Source organism: Grus americana, chromosome 3 (assembly GCF_028858705.1).
Source record: "Grus americana isolate bGruAme1 chromosome 3, bGruAme1.mat, whole genome shotgun sequence".
In the NCBI taxonomy this organism is placed as follows: domain Eukaryota; kingdom Metazoa; phylum Chordata; class Aves; order Gruiformes; family Gruidae; genus Grus; species Grus americana.
The window spans coordinates 85,662,924-85,685,486 of record NC_072854.1 but is presented as its reverse complement, the minus strand read 5'-3'; the positions used below and the strand labels follow the sequence as shown (position 1 = coordinate 85,685,486).

The window sequence follows — 22,563 nt, the reverse complement described above, 5'->3', positions numbered from 1 at the left end:
GTGTTGAAACCCCCTTGAGAACAATTGCGTTTTTGAATGGAAAAAATGCTAGGCTTAGCTTGGCATCCTCTGATAAACTAGAAAAGAAAAATGTAACTCCTGTTTTCTTTCTATGCTGCTCCTCGCACACAGAAGTACCTCTTATTCTTTAAAACAACTTGTCATTCCTTCAAGCCTGCCTTTTAAATAATCTTGGGTTATAATGTCTGCAAAAACTCTTTAGAACAGTTAGACATCTGGTAAACTAACAGAAGTTCATATGTTTATCATATTGAGCAATCTCTCTTTTTTTTGTGCTGCTTTTTATGTCTTCATATGTTCTTAAATTTAGACTGCATCATAGAAAAGAGTCTGCTTATGATTGTGAGAGCTAGTATTAGTGGAGCCCTGGGATATAATTTCTATAACTAGGATTCCTGGAAATTCCTGAAAATATCAATACCAATGTATAGTGCCTGGGGTGGGGAAGAAAAAAAAAAAGAAGTTACCAGTTACTTCACTTGTGCCAGGAATACACAAAGGATACTGAGCAAGCAGAGGACTTCCTTTTATCAGTCTTAAGCTGCTACTGCTAGATTTAGAAATTAATAATAGTTTTTCTTCTACTTTAGTGCTCACAGGAGAACAATAGCTGGATTTGAAGAAATAATAGGGTTAGAAGTTGATGTATCATATAATTTAAAACTGATCATCTCCAGCTTTTATATGCATACATAATTTGATTTTAACTGTAGCTATTCCCTGAGGTGATGATTAAGACATAGTTGGAATCGAAATGGATACAGAATAAGAGGAAAATCATACCACTTCAGCATTCAATATAATATTAATGCAAAACGCTACACAGAAAAGTTATTTTAAATTACTCTGGGGTCCATATTTTAGGCCACTATCAGGCTTTTATCACTTTATTGGTTGAAGCAGTCTAGCTTTTAGCATGAAAAGTGAACTCTGTACCAGGTTTGCTTGTATCTTTCTTACTCATTATTATAAATGTCAAATATCTGGAAGACAAAATTTGGTTGTGTCACAGTACTGGCAAACTTGTGAGCATATTCAAATACAACAAATAAATTATGGAAGAGTATGGGTGTTAAAACATAAGTTTTTTAATAGTCACTTGCTAGTGCAATAATACATTGTGGTATTTTGCATACCATTTGTGCTATGAACCTGGCTAAATAACAATACATTGGGGCTTAGTAAAGTGGTTAGCAGATTTATCCCCACTGAATACTTCAGAAGCTAGCCTTCAATCAAAGGTTGCATTTTTTTTTTCCTTTTAATTGCTGAATGTGACATGTAAACATAATGTTTTACAAATGTTTGCACATCACCAAGAAATCTATATATTATGATTCCTGAATTATTTAACTGCTCTGGTCTTTGATTTTTAGGGCATGTTACAGGTAAAATTGCAGGCTTGCTAATCAGCAAGACTAGCTTATGTTCACTTGAAACAGTTTAATTCTCTCATTAACCTGATCATCAACATGCATTTCTCAGCCAGACAAGAGAGAGGGATGGCTTTTAAGATACAGAGGCAAACATAGTGTGCTCTAGTCTGACTGACTGCTGTGCCATTGTGAGCAGTGTATTTTATTAATAGAGAACTGAACTCTAAAGCTCAACTTTTGAATACTTTATTAGATGGATATCTCAAGCGCTGAAGGATTATTCTTAATTCTGGGTGCAGCTTCATAGTAGTCCCTGGCTGATCTAAACTTCACAGTGAAATTGAGAGAGATGATCCCACCCTGTCATTGTCTTTGGCCATGCATTCCCACTCTCTTCTGTCACTCTTAGTAATCCATCTCAGGAAAAATTTCGTTTTCTGTTCAAAGGAAGCATCAGGGCTAAGCATTGGGAATGAGGGTGAGAGGCAGGAGGATGCCTTTTAATATCATGATGAAGGCCAGTGGGTGAATAAGCAAGACAGGATTCCAAATCAAGGGTATGTAAATGTTATGATCCAGGAATAGATTGGAAGATTGTTAGAAGTAAGTACAATTCCTATACTTTTTCAAAATCTTCATTACAGAGTCCTTGAACACAATATTAACTTTTTGTCATGTTGCCCATGCTTTCTGTACTTTTGTGCAGTGAAAGTCAAGACAAATTAAAAAGCAGTGTTGAGAAAGCTCATGTCCTTCTAAAATATTCTGATTAGCTAGCTGCTTAGATGGGATAGGAAGTCCTGCATTCCAAGTGTAGCCTCCAACCATCACAGACAAATATGTAATCTATCCTTTTCAAAAATTTCAAAAAGCTCCATTTCTTTCTGCAACTGCCACTATTCAGAAGACTCTTCCGAACATCATTGGTCTAATTTTTCTCTAATATTTGTTCTCCTGATATTTTTATAGATACCATTGGTATTCCTTGTTAATTGTCATTTTGCTAGGATATAAAAAATACACTTTTTAGTCTTTGTGTGATAGATTTAGTCTCTATGTGATAGGTTTCCCCCACTCTTTTTCCATATTCAACTAATCTTTCTTAAACATGGCTCATATCAACCATATGTGGATTCCACTACAACATGAGGTTTTGCTAGTGTCAAAATCAGAGAAGTTAATGCTTTGTTACCTGTAAAACAGGTATTTCAACTAACACAGGTGCCTTGGGCAAGTATTGCTGCATGATTGCCCTATTCCTCTACTCTGCCATAGGTGTTTATTGCTGGCCACTGTTGGTGAAGGGATAGTGGGCAGACCTTTGGCCTAGCGTAGCTATTCTTATTTTCTTAGGAAGTTGATACAGATTTTTCTCCTCTTCTGCTATTTCTATAAGAAGAATTTTCAGTGTTTAATAGAAATTTTATTTAGTTCCTATTCAGACACTTCACCCTGTTTTTATACTAAAATCCTCCAGTTCTACCTGTAGGAAATAGTAACCATATTCTGTTTTATAGGGCGTCTCTACTTTATGTCATCAGTAAATTTCTCCAGACTACTTCTTATGACAAGGTAATCAATGTAAATAAGATCTCCCCCAAGGCTGAACTTCAGAATTATCACTAATAACTTTCCTATAGCCCTATTGCTTTCCCTTTAAATCTTGTGTCTACAAAATCAATAGAACTGTCTGATATATATTTTGATATCTGTTGCAGATTTCCCTTTGGTAAACTGCCACAATTCAACTTGAATTGCATTATTTCCCATGTCTAGGTCTTTTTTTTTCCCCCAATTTATTTTACTGTGTTGCGTATTATCAAGGCTGGACAGCAGAGCCTTGGCCATTTTTTTCTTATTATTAAATATAGACATAAGAGTTGCTATGTGATACATTGTTCAAAACAATTTTTAACAGAGTTTTAAGCAAGACTCTCATGCTGAAGACTTGGAGATAGGCAGCATCGATGTCACTGCACGGCACCACCCTGTCAGACACAATATACAAACAAGACCGCTGCCATACTCCAGCCACATTTCTGCAGCACAAAATATGCCCACTGCAATAGAAAGGCACATAAAATTATTGGATAACAGGGAAGAAATGGATGTTAAGTGTGCTATTTCTGCAGTCTGCTTTGGGAGAAAGAACGAACAGTAAAATTTTGGGCAAATGTGATCAGAAAGAAGAGCAACAGAAAGTATTAAGTTGGGACAATGTGATTGCTTAAGACAGGAAAGGAAGGCCAAAGAGTACTAGGAAAGGATGGGAGCCCTGCTGATACTGCAAGGAGTAATGTGTATAACCTGGCTCGGACAGTCGCCACTGTGACTTGGAGAGGTGCCTTAGAGTAGTTCAACATACTGTTTCTCCTGTTTTATTATATAAATAACATCATACTTGAATCAAACCCAGACTGAGCCCTTGATAGATTCCTGTCAGGAACTGTATTTTTTCAGACTCCCAACAATTAAAAGTAAGACCTGTGTTTACTATCGTTTAAGACAGAAGCCATTATTGAAATCCTTAAGATACTAAATCAGCTTTATTTGCTGTTATTTAACTGGGAAAAAATTCACAACAGAGCAATCTCTTGGAAAAAAACCCAATACTTACCCCCAGTGACAATGACTTTTGCTTTTCCACAGTATGTGAAGGCATTGACCCCTCTAGGGACAGAAAATTCCTTTACAGGTCTGAAATCATTAATAAAACAGTTAATCAGGTAAGAGGAAAATACAGTCTACAGTCATTCCGATTTTCTGTGCTATATAGAATGGCTGCATAATTTATACAATCTCTTGTTAAAAGCAAATTGATTTATAACACTGACTTAGGTACTAGCATCAATGAAATGGGAACAGGGGACACTTGCCATTAAAGTAATAAATCTCTGATTTGAACACCTGAATCCTTTATCACTCGTGCTCCAAACAGAATCCCAAAATGGTAGCTGTTGCCAAAGTAAGCCTTCACACATGTGTGCATGCTTAAAGCAGTTCACCACTGAGGAAAAGTATCAAACCAACTGCCTTTGCCTGTTTCAGACATGGAGGTCTATTGTGGCCTCTGCATAAAGGAAGTGCAGTTGCTTTTCTGCCGCTTACATATAATGTACTGTATAATGCATAGTCTCTATTTTATCTATTTTGTGCTGTATAATAACATGAAGAGACTGCAAGTTTCTGAAACTCAACTGAATTATTCTGTTGCATTCAACTGCAAAACCACTGGAACCCCAAAAAAACCCAACACAGACTGAGACTGACTCAGTGTCCCTTCTAAACCCATCCTTTGAGCAACTTCTGCTTGTCTCTCCATGTTTCATACATTGCTACAATACGTAAATATTTTCTTGATTTTTGGAGTCAGCAATAGCATGGCTAACATCCGTCTCTCCCAGGAAACAGCAACTGTCAGTGTAATTAAGCTATACAGAATTAAATGAGCACACATTTAATTTTTTTCTTTAAAATCTGGACAAGTAGGTAGTTCATTTATTCTCAGCTAGAGACTAACCATGGATTTTGAAAACCATAACTGGAGATGACAGTAAATTTGGCAAAAGACTCCGGAAACTTTGAGGATTAATGAAAGGGCTTGTTCTTTCTAGGCAGCTGTAAATAAAAGGCTGTTCACTCCCTATTATTTAGAGAAGAGCAAAGCTTTCTTTCCAGAGCTCTAACAGAGGCGTCTTAATTCTCTTGATGGTATAAAATAGCAAGTAATTGATTTAAATGTGTGATCGGCAGATTTCCTCAGGATTTCTCATCTTTTTCCTTTATTTCTTAAATCTGATACTTTTATATTACTGTCCATTGGCTCTTTAATGAATGGTCTTGATACTTTTCTAATACCAGTGTGAATACGAGGTTTCAGCAGTGTGAAGCCCTTCCCAAGCCTTGCAATGGAAGCACCCAGTGATCCCATCCACACCTCCCTTTTTTTAGATACTTTACAAGAAAAGATTATAACTGCACATTGGCCATTATCCACAAAGAAACTTAACAGTCACATAGGAGACAAGATACATTGCATCTCTCTTCAAGCACAATAACAATTGCTTGCTGCAAAGTTAATTGGGGAAATTTATTTTGCTAGAACCCGTAAATCATATATTTCAACCATAATTACTTATGGAATAGCCATTTCAAAGTGATTTGATCCATAGTTATTTTTAGGGCTATTAATTTCATTTTAACAGCTGTGTAATTTTTCAGTTGTCTAAATATAATTTCATTCAGCTGCTGCATGAATCTGCTTAGAGAAATGTATTTATTGGAACTGGAGAAACAATGATAATCAGTCTTAAATGAAAAAGACCTACCAAGATATTTGCAGTTAATATTCTGTATAACAAACAGTGTATGGTGGTAGCATATACTCTTTTGACTATACTTTTGGCTCTGCAGTCTTTTTTTTCTTTGTCCTCAAATTAATTATATTTTCCCAAAACTCCCAGCAAATAGCTGGGTTTATCAGCTTTTCTCCTGACACAGCATGTGACATTGGACAAGCTATAAGTATTTCATACTTCACTTTTCCCATCCATAACAGACATGTAATACGCATAAAACCTAAAGTTATTGGATTGATGCAAGAATTTCTATGTGAATATTTATGTCTTCTGTTATAGAAGAGATAAAACAGATTATCATAATTGCTACTACTAGCCTTAAAAATCTATTAATCTCTTGATGTACCTCACAGAGGAATTGTGAAGCTGATCTAACGTTTATAATGCTTTGAGATATTTGAATTAAAATTTCTATCTATATGTTATTTATAGTTCCTTTTTACATCAGATTGTGTTTGTATTATTTATTTTTTAATTGTGCTATAAACTGTTCTAAAATCACAGACCGGTAAGGCTTGGAATCAGCTATAGCACTGATGGGCCATACAAATGATATGGAACAAATAAGGAGGCCACAACCCCTTTCCTGCTGCATGGTAAATCCATTTCACAGCCCTCAGAATAAATTGCTTTCTTGGTTTAAGCTTAGGTAACTGAAACTTGTGAAACTGAAACTGTAAATGAAACTTAGTTGCATATATATTTGTGTAGATATAGATTTTAAATGAACGGATACATCCTATACGTATAACAAAGCAATAAATTTTCTAACTAAAATTTGCCTGCTGAGAAGTTGGAGCAGACAACACTGCCAACATAACTTATTTTTAAGGGCTGTGAGGAATAAACATATATGGACAGTCCTCTCCTACATCAAAAGCTAACAAACAAAAATGTTCAAGTATTTAAGTAGTTGTATTTTTGTTTGTATTAACAATGCTTATAGAAAAGACTCCTTCAATACAACAGAAGGGCATCTTGCAAGGCACTGATCTCATGCAGAGTTATACAGCAAAATGTCTATTTTTTCAGAAGATGTCATATACTTACAAATTGTCCTCTAGTCGTTTTATGTTATCCAAAACAAATGAATGAACGCTGTCTGAGGAGCAGGATCCAAAACAATTTAGGTCAGAAATATACTTAACTTTCACAACCCAGTCATCATGTAGCTTGCGTTTAACACTAGGAATATAAATTGAGATGTCGTTAGAATCATAGAATCACAGAATGGTTTGGGTTGGAAGGGACCTTAAAGATCACCTAGTTCCAACCCCCCTGCCATGGGTAGGGACACCCTCCACTAGACCAGGTTGCCCAAAGTCCCATCCAACCTGACCTTGAACACTGCCAGGGAGGGGGCAGCCACAACTTCTCTGGGCAACCTGTTCCAGCGTCTCACCACCCTCACAGGGAAGAATTTCTTCCTTGTATCTAATCTAAATCTATCCTCTTTCAGTTTAAAGCCATCACCTCTTGTCCTATCACCACATGCCCTTGTAAACAGTCTGTCCCCATCTTTCTTATAAGCTCCCTTTAAATACTGAAAGGCCACAATATGATCTCCTCGGAGCCTTCTCTTCTCCAGGCTGAACAACCCCAACTCTCTCAGCCTGTCCTCATAGGAGAGGTGCTCCAGTCCTCTGACCATCTTCATGGCCCTCCTCTGGACTTGCTCCAACAGCTCCATGTCCTTATGTTGGGGACCCCAGAGCTGGACACAGTACTCCAGGTGGGGTCTCACCAGAGTGGAGTAGAGGGGCAGGATCACCTCCCTCGACCTGCTGGTCACTCTTGATGCAGCCCAGGATACGGTTGGCTTTCTGGGCTGCAAGCGCACATTGCTGGCTCATGTTGAGCTTCTCATCAATCAATACCCCCCAGTCCTTCTCCTCAGGGCTGGTCTCAATCCATTCCCCACCCAGCCTGTAGTTGTGCTTGGAATTGCCCCAACCCATGTGTAGGACCTCGCACTTGGCATTTCCTTCACACGATAACAAGCAAACCATACTTACTGCAGTTTGAAAAATTTTCTTTGTTAGGTGCGGCTAATTTACACACAAAAGCTAATCCTCCATTTAGGTCAGAGAAAACACAAATTAAAAAAAAAAAAAGCCATACTGATAATAAGCAACTTACATGTTAAAAGTTTTGGAGTCCAAGACTTGAAGTTGTGATTCTTTTTTGCCTTTACATTGTTTCAATCTGAAGTCATCACTGGTTACAGTAAGCAGGTGAACGTAACCCTTATAATCTCCCATTAGGATGTTATCCTTAGCCAGGCGTTCTGACATAGCCACCGTGCAAACACAGCATAGAGCATTTTCCATTGGTTTGATGATAAAGCAATTATTCTGTGAAATATGGTAGATGGTTTATTAGATATTCCACATGATAAGTTGACTGAACGTATCATGCTTATCTATTTACATCAGCATTCAATTCTTGATTTTGTTTTTTCAAGCTCCCCCTGTGCTAGGTGTTTCCTGGTATTAGAAACTCATGGAAGATCATCACCAAGTGAAATTAAATTAAAACTTTAAGGGTTTCAGTGAGGCTTTATTTCATAGGTAGCCTTTTCCATTTCAGTGAGGAATTATCATTTACAAATTTTAGGGAGGATCCCACCATACTAAATGGGATGGTATATTTTCTAAGACTGTATACAGTTTCCTGTTAAAAAATAAGATGCTGTCTGTAAGAAAATGGGAAATAGCCAAATTAAAGAATTATTCAAACCACAAAATGCCGCAATAATACACAGAGAAAAATTATATCAGAGTCCTAATTATGAATATAGCCTGGGAGTACCAAGTGTACATTTATGGGCAGGTCTTTTAATTTTCAGGAGTTGAGATAGTGGGAATGATACAGCTGCAAGCCATTGTGGTATTTTGCTAGCCTGAGAAGTCCTGGGAATGGGATTTTGGGTCATCTGCATTACACAGTTTATTGGTTCTACTGCCTGACTCCATCTGTTATTTGATTAAAATATCCTTGCCAACCTAAACTGGCAACTGTTCACATGTCATAGGCATTAACTGCTTCAATGTTGTCTGTGTAACGCAGAAACATTAAAGAGACATAACACAGATACAGAACTGTCTATATATTATTCCATTGGTCTTGAAAGAAAACTACTCCTATTCAGCCATAGGACAGTTTCAGTTCTCACTGATGTAATGTCTGGAGGAAGCCTGGAAAATAATGACTGGAGAATACATTTTTGAGCCTTCCTTTCCAGGAATCCAATTGGATTGACAGAAAGACTTCCATTGACCTCTCTGAGCTTGGGGAGAGACCTTTTAATATTGAGAACAATAAAAAAAAGTCCTAAGGCTTCATCTTATCCTAAAATATTTAATTTGCTTCCTCTAATCTTCTCAGCCAACTCAGAATTGCTGAGAAAAGCCCCAGAAACAGGAGGGAAAATCTAAGGTATGGGTCAGAAATCCTTGCAAAAATCATATTTTGTAATAAGGCATTCAAGAAAGCTATCTGTTTGGACATACACTGTCAACATCAAGATGCTTTTGCTGTTGAAAAGTCCTGAACAAAATGCAGGATATGAAGAAATATTTTCTTTAAATCAGGAAGTTACCTCAAAGGACCGTATGTTAAATTCCTTGGGAAATCTGTCCCTTGATTCTTAAGAGATTCTGAAACATACATATGCACATGCACACACATTAGCTATACATGTACACACATGCATTAGATGTATAGATAAATAAATTTTTGAGGGGCTTTGTTTGCAACACAGTACAAAATTCTCCTCTTTCTTCTGTTTTTGAGAGAGTCTAATAATCTCATTTGGTGTGGAAAAGGTATTCCTTCTTTAGTATAAACTCCACTGTTTCACTGAGTTCCTACAAAGACAAAAGTTAATGCCTCCGTCCTGTTAGACAAAAGGAATGTGAATCTACATTGAAAACAAAGAATAATCTTTTTCAGGCTTCCTCTTTAACTTTTGCCTGATCCAATGTACTACCTGACTCCCTTTTGATTTGTAGTCCCAAACGATGACTGTCCTTTCAGTTACAGCCACGACACATTTCAGCTGAGGTAGGAAATCACACCCAGTGATCCAAGCAGTATCCTGATGAAAATAAAAAGGGTAGCTAAAGCAGGATTTTCTCTGTAAATTTATAACCTTCTTTAAGTACATATTTTAAGCCATCTCCACATAAATTCCATATACTCTGGACTAGCAGCTGCCAGATCCATCCCCAGATAACAGAACTGAGAGTTCTAACACCAGGAATAGCTCATACATGAAGTTACAGAGGTGCCAGGCTCAACCTCTGTTATCAGTGACTCACCTCAGATGCACAGATGTTGCACATGACAGGACACAATACATCTATACTGTTAGCTGAACTGTGACACAACTGAAAAAAGCACTCTGAGGAGAGGAAATTTAAGCTACAACATCCATGGTAAAGCAGCTATAAAATTTTTTCTTGAATACAGTTTGGTTCAAAACAAAAGAAAGTTAAAAGGCAGTAAAAATTTCAGTTGTAATAATACAAACCCTACTGAAATTAATGTTCATGAAAATAAGTAACTTGTATTAAATGATTTTATTTCTCCCAATAGGTAGATCAAATACAGTACATCTGCCCATATTAAGCCATCTTTAAAGTATACCTGCAGTTATACAGGTCTCAATGTAAAATAATTTCTCTTGCAAAGTGTAAGATTGGGAACTCAAATTCACTACTATACTGGCCAGGATTTGGGGTTTTGTTTTGTTTTTGAAACATTAATAGCTGTTTGATTTTTTTCCCCAAAAATGTAGTGGACCTTCCTAAATGAGAGTGGGATTGAAATGGAATATGCTCCATTTCATTTCCATTTGTGTAAGTTTTAAAAATCCTATTTCAGCTATCTTATTTCAGAGTTTATTATATAGGCTTTTATATTTATCTTCTGTATTAAGTTCATGTATTGAAATACAAGGTGTTTTTTGTTGTCTGCAATGGCATAATTATCTATTATTTTAAAATAATCCAGAACATCTATAAAATAACACTGACTGAAATATCTTTCTTTTCTAGATTAAAATGACAAAGAAACATTTGACACAGACTTAAAAAACACTTTTGTGGCAGTTCTTCAAGTAAGCTATACCTACCAATAACCTCTAAAAACCAGTTCCAGTGGAAGTACTTGATAAACAGCTAAAAGAGTGACCGATGTTGCTAAAGATACAGTTTACATCCACAAAGTGAGTTAAGAAGCAAAAAGCACAAGACTAAACCCCGGGTGAACTCAAGGCAGCTGCTGATGCTTCTACTTTTATTTCCATTGCTGTACACAATATTGATTTTGCTGTAAGTGTAAAGGGTCCAAAATCCTGACAGAATTATGTCAACACTCTATTGCAGGAGAAAGCTTCTCTCCTTCCTAATGGCCTGTGGGCAAGTGGTAATACATTTACAAGGATTTCTTGCGCTGCTTTCTACGATAAAGACATGGAAAATGTCAGTACTGCAAGGGCCTCATGGATTGCTTGGTAATTCTTACAGAAGACCTTATTATCTGTGGCTTTTTGGAGTCCTTACAATAGTGTCAGATAATAATGACTAACTGGTATGAAAAAGCTGGTTTTACATTTGTAATTAAGCTACTATTTTGTAGTGCTGGTTTGTGATGATGCAAAGTAAAAGCTGCATCTTGCAAAGGTTTTGCAGGCTATCACAGGCAGTGAGATGGTATAGAGTCAAAAGGAAGATCAAAAGCAAGCAGTAAGGAGGATCTTTAAACAGCTCTATGCTCTAATTCATCAAAGGGAAGGTCTTCTTGCAGTAAACATTTAAAAAACAGTCAAGTAAAATTGAGCTTGATCTTTCTTTTACAGTGAAGCATCCTAGCCATTGTATTGTAGCACCCACTGGCTTAGAGACATGATTATCATTAAGATACTATTTCACTAAAAAGGACAGAAAAACTGTCAGAAATTACAACATAGGAAGCATTAAAACCATTTCTGGTTTGAAGAGTAAATAAGAACACGTTTTTACAAGATCTACACAAAGGATACATATATCAACTTATGTCTAATACACATACAAATAAAACTATATGGCATACACATTCAAATTTTCCTCACAGCATCTGAACTGCAATGAACTTTGAATGAAAGGAGAAAGACACAGATAGAGCAGCAATGAACACTCCAACAAGAGGAAAATGTTGGCCAAAGACTTCAACCAAGACAGAATTTCTCTTATAAGATTCTCTCAATAGAAGATAAATATTTCTAATTACTGACTGGCAATCTAAAAAAAAATAGATGAACAACTCAGGTTTCAACACATGATGTGCAATTTGTATATGCCAGCAGAAAGCAAGAATTAGTAAAACATACTCCAGATTTATCCTCTTCTTTCCTTTTGCATTATTTATAGGCACAGTCATATTTGATAAAATAACAGCAAAAGTAGACAAAAATGTGTTTACTGCACCAGTTTATTAGAAGTTGCCAGTCAGGGAAAGATCCAGCATAGAGAAATTGAAGTTTCCTTGAACAGGTAGCAATAGAAGTATTTTTATGTATATAACTGAAAGATTATCATCTTGAGACAAATTGCACTAAATTTGTCTTTAATAATTCCAAGTGAAATTACTTAAATTACACCAAAGATCAGTGGATATAAAGGCCTGGGGAGACCAATATAATAACTGTATTTGGCTTCCTGCATAGCATGGTCCAGAAAATGTCCACCGAGAAGCTTAGTGCCTAAAAAAGACAGAGATTATTCAAGTGAGCTAGCACTGCCTTCCAGGCCAGTTCTTGTTCAAGGACCTCAGCCTGTGGAACAAACAGGCTGCTCAAACAGCATGGTGCTCTATCATTAAGATCTGAAATGGAAGTTCTTGACCAAAACTGGCTCCTAGTGTGGTTTGAGACTACTCAGAAACTAATAGTATGAAAGTCCTGAAGAAAGCAATGCACAAATTAATAGATTAATTTGATACGCTGAGAAGTAGCTGATAGAAGACAAGAGTCTGCCAGAGACTATAAGCAAAAAGTGCCAGCTTTAGAGCAAAGGCTATAAGAATCTCTCCTCTTAGCACTGCAGTACTTGACAGACAAACCAGGCAACTGCACCAGATCAACCCTTTCATTATTTCCTTGTTCCACCCTGTCACTCAAGGGCTCTATCTTCACTCCCTCATTTCCAATACAGTTTCTGTTTCAGCTTGTCTGGCTCATCCCCTGGGTCTGTTTATGCTTTTCTATGCTATATTTAAAAGTAATTTCATTTCCATTCTTCAAGAGAAGTGACTTGTTGACTACTAGTATTCCCATCATCATTCAGTGATGATTCTATGCTGACTCCTATTTTTGGGACTTGTCAGCTGAACAATTCTTAATCCACTTAACATGCACTCTAGTGTTTTTTTCAGTGGTCATATTTTAGAACAGAAAGTCGTATGGTACTAAATGGAATACTATACAGAGTTTTAAGTGTATTATGTTTATGTCTCTTATTTTCACTCAGTCACATAAGCTCATTAAGAAATGAAATCAGGTTTTCTTGAAGTGACCTGTTCTCCGTAACATCCCTGGAACAAAATAGTAAATGATCTGTACTCATAGTTCATGTTCCATTTATAACATCATGATGCTGGGGAAGTTCTAATGGCTGCAATCCACTGGATTTTATTCCTAGAACTACTGTGTTTCACAGCCTTATCCTCAGGGCCAAGACCTCTATTGCTCTGGTTGAGTAAGTCTCTGTTCTGAAACATCTTAAGAATGAGAACACTGAATGGTAGAGGGTAGATGAACCTAAGGATTATTCTGCAATTTGTTGGCCACTCTCTACGTGCATCATTGTTTATCAATGGATGGTAGGTTTGGAGTCTGATAACTTAACTCTGAATTCAATACCTTACTTCATTTGCACAAAGATGCCTACAAATGTATAGCTTGATCGATTAGCTAGTGGCAGTACTGATGACAGTATTAAACCAGATGAAAATGGCATAATAATTGCAGTGAGAAAAGAATGGAGTGTTATTTCTGCAGACCTGAAAAAGAGAAATGTAAGCCCTGCAAGGCAAAGGCAGCTTTCTCTCTTTAGCTATTCAGAAATTAATCATGAGGCATTATTCATAGTTATACATTATAACCATTTGGTGCTGAGGTCTTCAACTAGTGTAGTTCACCATATCTTTAATAAGTAAATGGATGATGATTTACAGTCACGTAAGATATTTGCCTTTGATTTTTAATAAGTATTTAGATAAAAGCTATTAAAATGCAAAGCTTCGGTTTTAATAAGCTTACTTTAAAATAAAAAAAACCCAACCCAATTCTGGAAATATATCTTTCAAAGAATTCCCAAGTTAACAAATTTAAGAGCATCATACATTTCAACTGCCCGGAAAGTGGTATTTATTCTCTCAAAACAATCCAGAATTTTATTTCATTGTGATTTGAGATTTTAAGACAAAATGGCTTCAAATATTCTGTTCTGTAAACACAGAAATCTTTTAACAACCATCAAAAACTTCAACCTCAAGCCCAGTAATAGCCATTTTAATTCTATTTTCAGTGTGGTAGTTAAAGAAAGGATGAAAAGAAAGTAAATGCCACAGCAAAAAGACCTCCACATCCACTGAGTAATCATTCTAAGATTAGTGCTTAATGCTCAGAGAGGAAGACCCTGCAGCTGCCTACTGCCCACTGCCACATCAGGCTGGTGCTCCAGCTTCTTCCTCTTGGCATCTCTGGGAAAGGGCACCAAACACTGTTTTCCTCCTACCGTGGCATATTTTGACTGGGGAAGTTATTTCTACAATCAAAGCAGGAACAAACTACTAAAATTCACTCATATAACACAGCTGTAGGAGAAGGTCTGAGCTGATTCTAGTCAAAGTTTCCAAAAGTCGATAGGTCCCAAGAACGCTTCTCATAGTTTACCTCTCTGCATTGATTCCACAGGTTGGATTAGTCCTTGCAACAAATGAAATGCAACCCGGCCCAGAGCTGTTTTCTGAGTTGGAGAAGTAGGGCTTGTGGCCTGGAGTATTTCTACTGCATTTTAGAACATTCACAATATGTGAGAGATAATCAACAAAATTCACTGTCCCCTGGCATAAGATACCTACACAGACTTTTAGGGCAAGGGATCGTGTCACTTTGTTCAGCCTGATGACAGTTCTCGTGCCTGCAGGTTACAGAAGGAAGCTCATTACCTAAAATCTGCAGTGATACTCCCAGGGTAAAAATGAGCTTTTAAAGTATATACTGTGTAGCCAACAGTATACCTAACTACCTAACAATATGTAGAACTGTTTTTCACTAACGAACTTATAATTTTCCTTATTTAAATTTTACAGTGACAATTGAAGTGTTGGAACTTAGAAGAAAAAAATCTGCAAAGGTAATGGGTAAAGGATGATTTGGCAGAAAAAGCAGAATTTATCTGAGGCTTCTTTTTTATCAGAGGAGAGAAATCAAGTTACCCAATTGTTTCTATAACTGAAAGGAATAAATTGAATCTATTTGACCTATGGCAACCTATACCAAATTATGCAGAAGTCTCAAGGTTGGAAATAGCAATAGAGTAACACAGAATATTTTCTATTAAACTAACTTCTGTTAAGAATGTGTTTTGCTAGCCATCTCTACTTTCTATCAGTTTCTAATTATGTCACTTTAGTACCTGCTGATTTTTAATTCAAATGATTTAACAGAAGGAGGAAAATTAACTTACTTCAACACTGGTAGTTGCCAGAATCCTCATCTGGAAAAACAAAAATATATTGTCACAATAACAAGTTAGCAATTAAATTAAAAGTCTGAACACAGTCAGCTCTCCTGTATCACAGGCAGTACAGAATAATAGCCAACAGAAAGAGTTCGTGGTTAAGATCTTCTGAGAAAGATCTTTAACCTACCTACTGTCTGTTCCCCTATATACATAGTGAGGAACTTAAACTTCCTCTTTCACTCACAATTGTTTCATGGTTTGTTTGTTGATTTGCTTTTTTTGTTTGTTCGGTTTTGTTTTTGTTTTTTAAAAATTGAGATGTTGGAGTGAGCAAAATAAGTAAAAAAATACCCATTGAGTACAGATCAGCTGTTCTTCTCATGGAATTGTGCTTCTAATGGTCCTGCACAGCTAGAACATCTCCAATTCCTGTAAGAGGTAGGATGTGGCATACAGAAACCCAGGCTAATGCTGGCCCAGATGACCTGTCAACTAGTGCCAGCAAAACAACTGCCAGCTGGGCAACCTGGTCTAGTGGAGGGTGTCCCTGCCCATGGCAGGGGGGTTGGAACTAGATGGTCTTTGAGGTCCCTTCCAACCCAAACCATTCTGTGATTCTATGATAAAATACCAGGTAGAGTTAGCATGTTAGACGGCAAAGAGGAACACCCATATCGGTACAGCATCTTTCAGCAAAGTTAACTATTGGTGGACAGCATAGCATGTAACTCAAAACCTAGTGTTTAAAGTCACAGAGTGGTAGGCATACCTGTCACCACCATCCAGTAGAGACAGGGTCACCTTTTTTGTCCTTTAACAAAACTACTATTCAGTTTTCAACAGCAGCTTCAATCTTCTCCCTCTGAAATACCCACAGCTGTTTTTCAAATCCTCTTGCCACTGCTCATCTTCAGTAAAAAATCAGTGGTGCCTCATTCTCATCCGAGTAATTCCACATTTCATAAACTAAGAAGCTAGGATCAAAGCCTTTCTTACCATAGAAGTATGATGCCCAGTGTCATCACGGACAGTCTTTGATCAGAGTTTAAAACTATTGTTAATCAAGAGTTTAATATCCACACACTGTTATCAGATTTGGCTTTATCTACAGTAACATTAACTAAAGCATGCACAGAGAATTTTTCTCAAGGCTGCCTACTCCTACAGGTCTTCTTTACTGATCAAGGCAGCATCCATATCTGAGATCCTGAGAAGGGTAACTGTTTCATTTTCTAGAGTAAGCAGGAAATGGCTAATAATGCAGAGCTCCATAAAGGTGTTGAAGCGTATTAGGTCCACATTTGCTGCAGAAAGCAATGCTTAGCCCTCAAATAGAGAACCTGCTGGTCTACAAATGAATATTTCTTTGCCTTCACTTCAATTTCCGATAGCTGCAGATATATAAGAGAACATGGGATTTTTTTATCACAGCAACCAGGGTTAATTAAAGTCTCCAAGCCCTCTTTTAGACAATAATTAGATTCACTAACAATTTACATAGAAGATGATGGAAGCCTGTCACTGGTGAAATAGGAGATGATTTTGAAAGCTATCCTGATATATACAGACTAAATTAAGCATTCTTCATGCCACCTAACATGACTGACACTACTTATTTCCTGATAAAAAATCTGATTAATTCTTATCAAACTCAAGTTTCAATAACAAACATCTTCATATTCCCTTACCAATATGCTGCAAAGCCAACTAGACAAAAGAATTCACTATTTGAGATTTTAAGGCCAGGTCTCTTTAAATCCTTGGTCTCTGAGAGAAGAATGATGCAAAAGGTGCCAACTCTATATTTGCATTTGTGATGTGAAGTGATATTCTAGCAACAGGACTCGAATGACGACAATGTTAAAGAATTAGAGTTTTCTCTTCCTTGCATCAAGATGTATCACAGCAATTCTAATGAAGTCAAAATTCATTTGCTCAGATCAACTGAGATCAGAGATCATATCATGAGTAAACAACTGCAGTCGTAATGCCTTAGTCTTTTTCAGAAGATACAGTTTTATACATGAGATTTGAGGTCTCTAATTCACTGCATTAAGCAGCTGGGTGTAAAATCATTTACGCTGCAGTCACTGATGTCAGAGTGACATCAGTCCAGTCTATGAGGAGGTAGCAATTCAACCTGAAAACAACATGGGGAGGTGGAGGGTGGGGAAGAGAGCTATTTTTAATGTTATACTTTGTGAAATTATTTTTTGTGGGTACATAAGAGGGATAATGCTCTGGAGGATGGAGAACTAGGCTTTCAAATAAATTATTTCAGTATTTACCAAAACTGCAGTATTGACTTGTTTAATCATCCACAGGAGTGCTTTCTTGCTTTACATGTTCCTGTCATAAGCATTATGCACTAACTAGCTAAAACCCCTAGAAAGCATTTGTGCTGCTTTAAAGCTTTACTGCATTGTCTGAAACAATTTTTAATAAACTGGTTGTATTAAAATTGTACAAAGGTAAAGTGCCAATAAGCATAGATGTGTGATGCACCTCATAGCATTTAGAAGTGCATACCTCTAAATAGTGATATAATCACCTGAGATACTCATTTACAAATTTGACTTTAGCAGCATCTCGAGCCTGAAGTTCTTCTTAAAATGGTACAGATCTCCTTACACTTTGCTGATGAAGGGAGTAACTGTGAAGCAGTGTCATGCAGACTGTCAGAAAATACAAGACTTTCAAGCTTCTAGATGTTGCTGCATTGGATAACTCTTCTTTGCACACAACTGATAAATGTTTCTGTCCATTCTAGATACTCTCAGTAGCTGTAGAAAATAGTTCATTCTCTGGTTTCTACTGTATATGCAAAAGTCAATTTCAATAGCATATTTTCTATTAAGGGAAGCTTTTTCTAAAAAGAAATGCAGATTATTTTCTATTAAACTAACTTCTGTTAAGAATGTATTTTGTTAGCCATCTCTACTTTCTATCAACTTTTGTGGACTGTTCAGTAGGTTTATAATTGAAAATAACAATGTGTATTTTCCTATTGTACTGAAAAATATAGAAAAAGTTAACTTTTATAAAAAAAAGATATCTAGCTATTTTTATGGGTAAGTTTGCATGCTAGATGAAAGTTCACTTGGTTCCCATATATAGTGCCTAATGGAATAATAAAAAAAGTTTTGTCTGAGTGAGAATTACCTGGTTGTTAAAAATAGTTAGTACTCCTTTCTGAGAGGATGTTACTGTGAAATCCAGATGGGGCACCTTCACTATACCCTTAATCACATCTTGTCTCTTGACAACTGTCAATGACAAAATATTACTCTTTATCTTACAGACCCAGAAAATCTAAACAAATAGAACCATAATATCAAGAACATTTTCTCTTCCTGAAATGAATATTTGTACCAACCCCAAGGCAGTTATGCATTATATCATAGATTATCCTATACTTGATTTAAATAATTATGTTGCATTTTTAAATATCATTAATGCATTATGGATGTGCTAGTTCTTTCCACATTATTTAAAAAATACAGAAAGGCAAAGAATAACTGCATAAATAAATAGTCTAAGTCAGACAAAATCATAATTGCAAAATAATTTACGAAAATAAAGAACTGGGCAAGGCAGCATGAAGTGTTTAGATGCAAAGAGTTTAGTAAAAAACCATATATTCCGGACACATAAGAAGCCTGAATAATAAGCAAAGACAGGCATGAGATCTTCTACTGTACTTTCAATAAAGTGTGCAACACATGGTATTAAAAAAAAAAAAGAAGTTTTGGATACAAGATGAAGTCTGTCACCTGTATGAGTAATCTGCTGTTTTTCAGATACAAGGAAAACCATGTTTTCTTCTTTCAGCTGGGAAGACATGGTATTGCTTTCTCCTGTGAAATAGCCAAAAATCTAAACAAAACAAAATAGAACAAACCAAGCATTTTATAAAAAATCTACTTCTGGGGTATATGTTTATATGTATAAAGTCAAATATTTATCTAACATTTTTATAATTTAATATTCTTTGAATAAGTTTCCTAGTGTTATTTGCCTTAACCATTAGCTGTTAATATGACTTTAGATTCCAGAGATCTGCTACTCAGGCACAATCTTTCTTCAATGTTTGGAAAGAAACCAGCATACATATGGCTTCTAGGAACAAAACCCACCTATTTGATAAAGCTTTGTACAGCTTTGCCTTGTAATGATTGTTTGTAAATAGTCATCTTTAATTTGCTTTTTCCAGTTTTACCTACTTGTGCTTCCCCAACTAGACCTCAGCTAGAAGAAAAAACAGTAAAAGGCAGACAAAACATTTCTCTATATTTATAAACTGAGAGATTCAAAGTAGCTTAGTGTTTAGCCTACAGAGAAGAGCAGCTTTTCCATAAAGATTTATAGATTCCCATTTGCTTGGAAAAAAATTGAATATAAAGTCCATTATTAAATTCTTTCTCAGCCATCTCCCTAAGCCTGGCAATGTTCCATTTGTACTAATCATGATGGAGATGCCCAGACAGGATATTCAGGTAAGTAGCTCATTTCTGTTCCAGGTTCTGCCAATACTTCAGCTGAAATGCTCTCCAAACATCAAGCTCTGTACTTAAGAGCAGGTTTTCCTCAGGAAATGAGTTCAGCCCCACTTAGCTGTACAGATATTTTAAAATCTCCTTTTTCATATTATGGAAATTATATATACTCACTTTCTTTCATGAGTTCTAAAAGCAATGCCCCTTTGGATGCACGACAAAACTTTGCACTCTTTTCTAGTTCAATATTTTTAAAGGTATACAGCAGAACTCTCATTTGCCTTCTTTGAGAGTTTCAGATGTATTTTTTTTTTTAAATAGTCTTACGCAACATTACTCTTCATCTTTCTCTTCACAGCTCCCTCCTTACCATGCATGCAATTATTACCTATCATACACCATCGGTCAATACATTGCCTGTATATTACAGCTCCTTACATTCCTCTTTCTAGTTTCTTGTAATAACACCTTGTCTTTCCATTCTGTATGCAAACAGAATACAGGATTTAGTATCCTAAATTCCAGGTGTATGCTCCTTCTGCAAAGTCATAATAACATAATCTTCACAATCTCCAGCATGAATCAAAAAGTGGTAATACTAGTAGCTCATATATATGGACTGTTTTTCATGTTACTTTCACAGTTGATTCTCACTGTTTTAAGTTCCCTCTGAATCCCCCAATTGTTTAGTATTAAATAGAAGGGTTCTAAAAGAATTGGTGTGGCTAGAACATTATAATGGAGCATTTCCCCCCAAAATTGAGGATGTACCCTTTCCACTATCATCAATTAATATTCCTGTATCAGGTTTCCGCCTATAATCCATCTAAAGACAGTGTTAGAGAATCACAGAATTGCAGTCGTGAGGTTGAAAAGGACATCTTGGAATCATTTAGTCCAGCCCCTCTTTCCAAGGGGGTCAGCTACACAAAGTTTCCTAGGACTGTGTCTGGCTGGGTTTTGAGTATCTCTAAGGATGGAGACTCCACAAACTCTTTGGGCACCCTGTTCCAGTGTTTGATCACCCTCATGGTAAAAAAGTGTTTTCTTGTGTTCAAACAGAATTTCACGTGTTTCAGTTTGTGCCCTTTGCCTCTTTTGTTGTCAGTGGGCACTATGGAGAATCTGTCTCTCTTCTTCATTCACCCCCCATTAGGTATTTTCACACAATGGAAATAGGACAGGAGTGGCATTTTACTCTCTTAAGTATATGCTCCCATTTTCCAGGCAGCAAAGAACAGGCCCTTCACCCTTCTGGGAACTAAGATTTTGGTGGGAGGACGTTTTCTTTAATGATAGACTGACCTGGTACCAGGTTGCTCCTGAGTCCTGACGGGATGCTGTATGCAGTGCTTGGGTTAGGCCAGTAGCTACCCTAAAGCCAACAGAGGTCGAAGTTCTCAGTGAGACACCCAGGTGTGTCTTGTCATGCTTCCTGTAGACAAGAGGCAGTGCTATATCTGATCTTTTGCTTCTGCCCAGTGGGCAGAACACTGCCCAAAGAGCGAGCATCTTAGAAATCCCCTTGAGCTGCATAAATGGCTTCTGCTGACTCCAACATGGAGACAGGGGATCCCAACAAGCCCCAGCTCATGATGTCTACCAGAGGTTGACAAAGAGCATAAAAGATGAAGCAAAATGCAATTTACACAGCTTTCAAAGGGCAAAGTACATTTGGGAAAGAGATGCAGAGGTCAGTTTCCCAAGTCACTGATAAATGACAGCTGTTAAACTGCCCAGGATAGGTTTTTTAAATTTTGAAGCCAGTAAATGACTGAGGGTAGATCCTAATTTAACTAAAGAGAAGATTTAAAATTACTTTAATGTTTTTTTTTTTTAATAAAAAAGTGTCCTTTGAGTATGGGTATATTGTTGTGGAGACTGCTGGAAGCCTAGGAAACCCTTGAACATGGAGGTACTTGGAAAAGAGAAACATCAGGAAGACAAAGAAATTGGAACACTCACACAAGACCATGATGTTTTAGGTCATGGAAATATATTTGGAAGATTTTTGTCAAGCTAAAGAGACGTCAAATATGGAGAGGTAAATCTGAAAAAAATTAGATCTGTAAGAGTAGGAAGAAAGGAACAAGGGGTCAGGGATAGGATTCTGGGAAAGGGAGCTGGGGCAGAGACAAAGATGGTAAAACAGAAATATCAAAGGAACAAAGTGACGTGAATCCCTCTTCCTTGACTTTCAAGACTTTTAGCAGTGCTAAAAGCTGCAGGGGAACTCAGAAGAACAGGGATGACATATAGTCCTTTTAGGAAAAAAAAATAAGAAAATTGGAGCACAGAAAGCAGAAACCATGATAGTTATTTAGGATGTTACAGAAAGTAACAAATTATCAAGGATACATTTGAAAAATTAAGTGATAAAAAGGAAGCTGAAGCAAGATCAAGTTGTTCACAGGGGGTAATGATATGTCCAATTTGCAGTTTATAAATATGATTTGTCTAATATAACTAATAGGTTAATGAACATAAGAAGAATGAATGTATCAGGTAAGAGAGGCACATCTGTCTCTTTCACCATCTCTTTCAAACAACAGTTGGTCTCAACTAGAATACCCAGAGTGCT

General features: G+C 36.7%; 1 protein-coding gene across 1 annotated transcript in view; it reads right to left on the bottom strand.

Annotated features, from left to right (window-relative positions):
• The window catches only part of WDR64 (WD repeat domain 64), an 82,000-nt gene that overhangs the window by 51,196 nt on the left and 8,241 nt on the right, over positions 1-22,563 (bottom strand). Inside the window, exons 4-10 of the mRNA XM_054822110.1 lie at positions 19,260-19,362; positions 18,649-18,752; positions 15,490-15,519; positions 9,747-9,854; positions 7,895-8,109; positions 6,806-6,940; positions 4,015-4,094 (exon numbers count right to left, since the gene is read on the bottom strand). Of these exons, the coding sequence (XP_054678085.1) occupies positions 4,015-4,094; positions 6,806-6,940; positions 7,895-8,109; positions 9,747-9,854; positions 15,490-15,519; positions 18,649-18,752; positions 19,260-19,362 (775 nt within the window). The remainder of the gene's footprint in view (positions 1-4,014; positions 4,095-6,805; positions 6,941-7,894; positions 8,110-9,746; positions 9,855-15,489; positions 15,520-18,648; positions 18,753-19,259; positions 19,363-22,563) is intronic.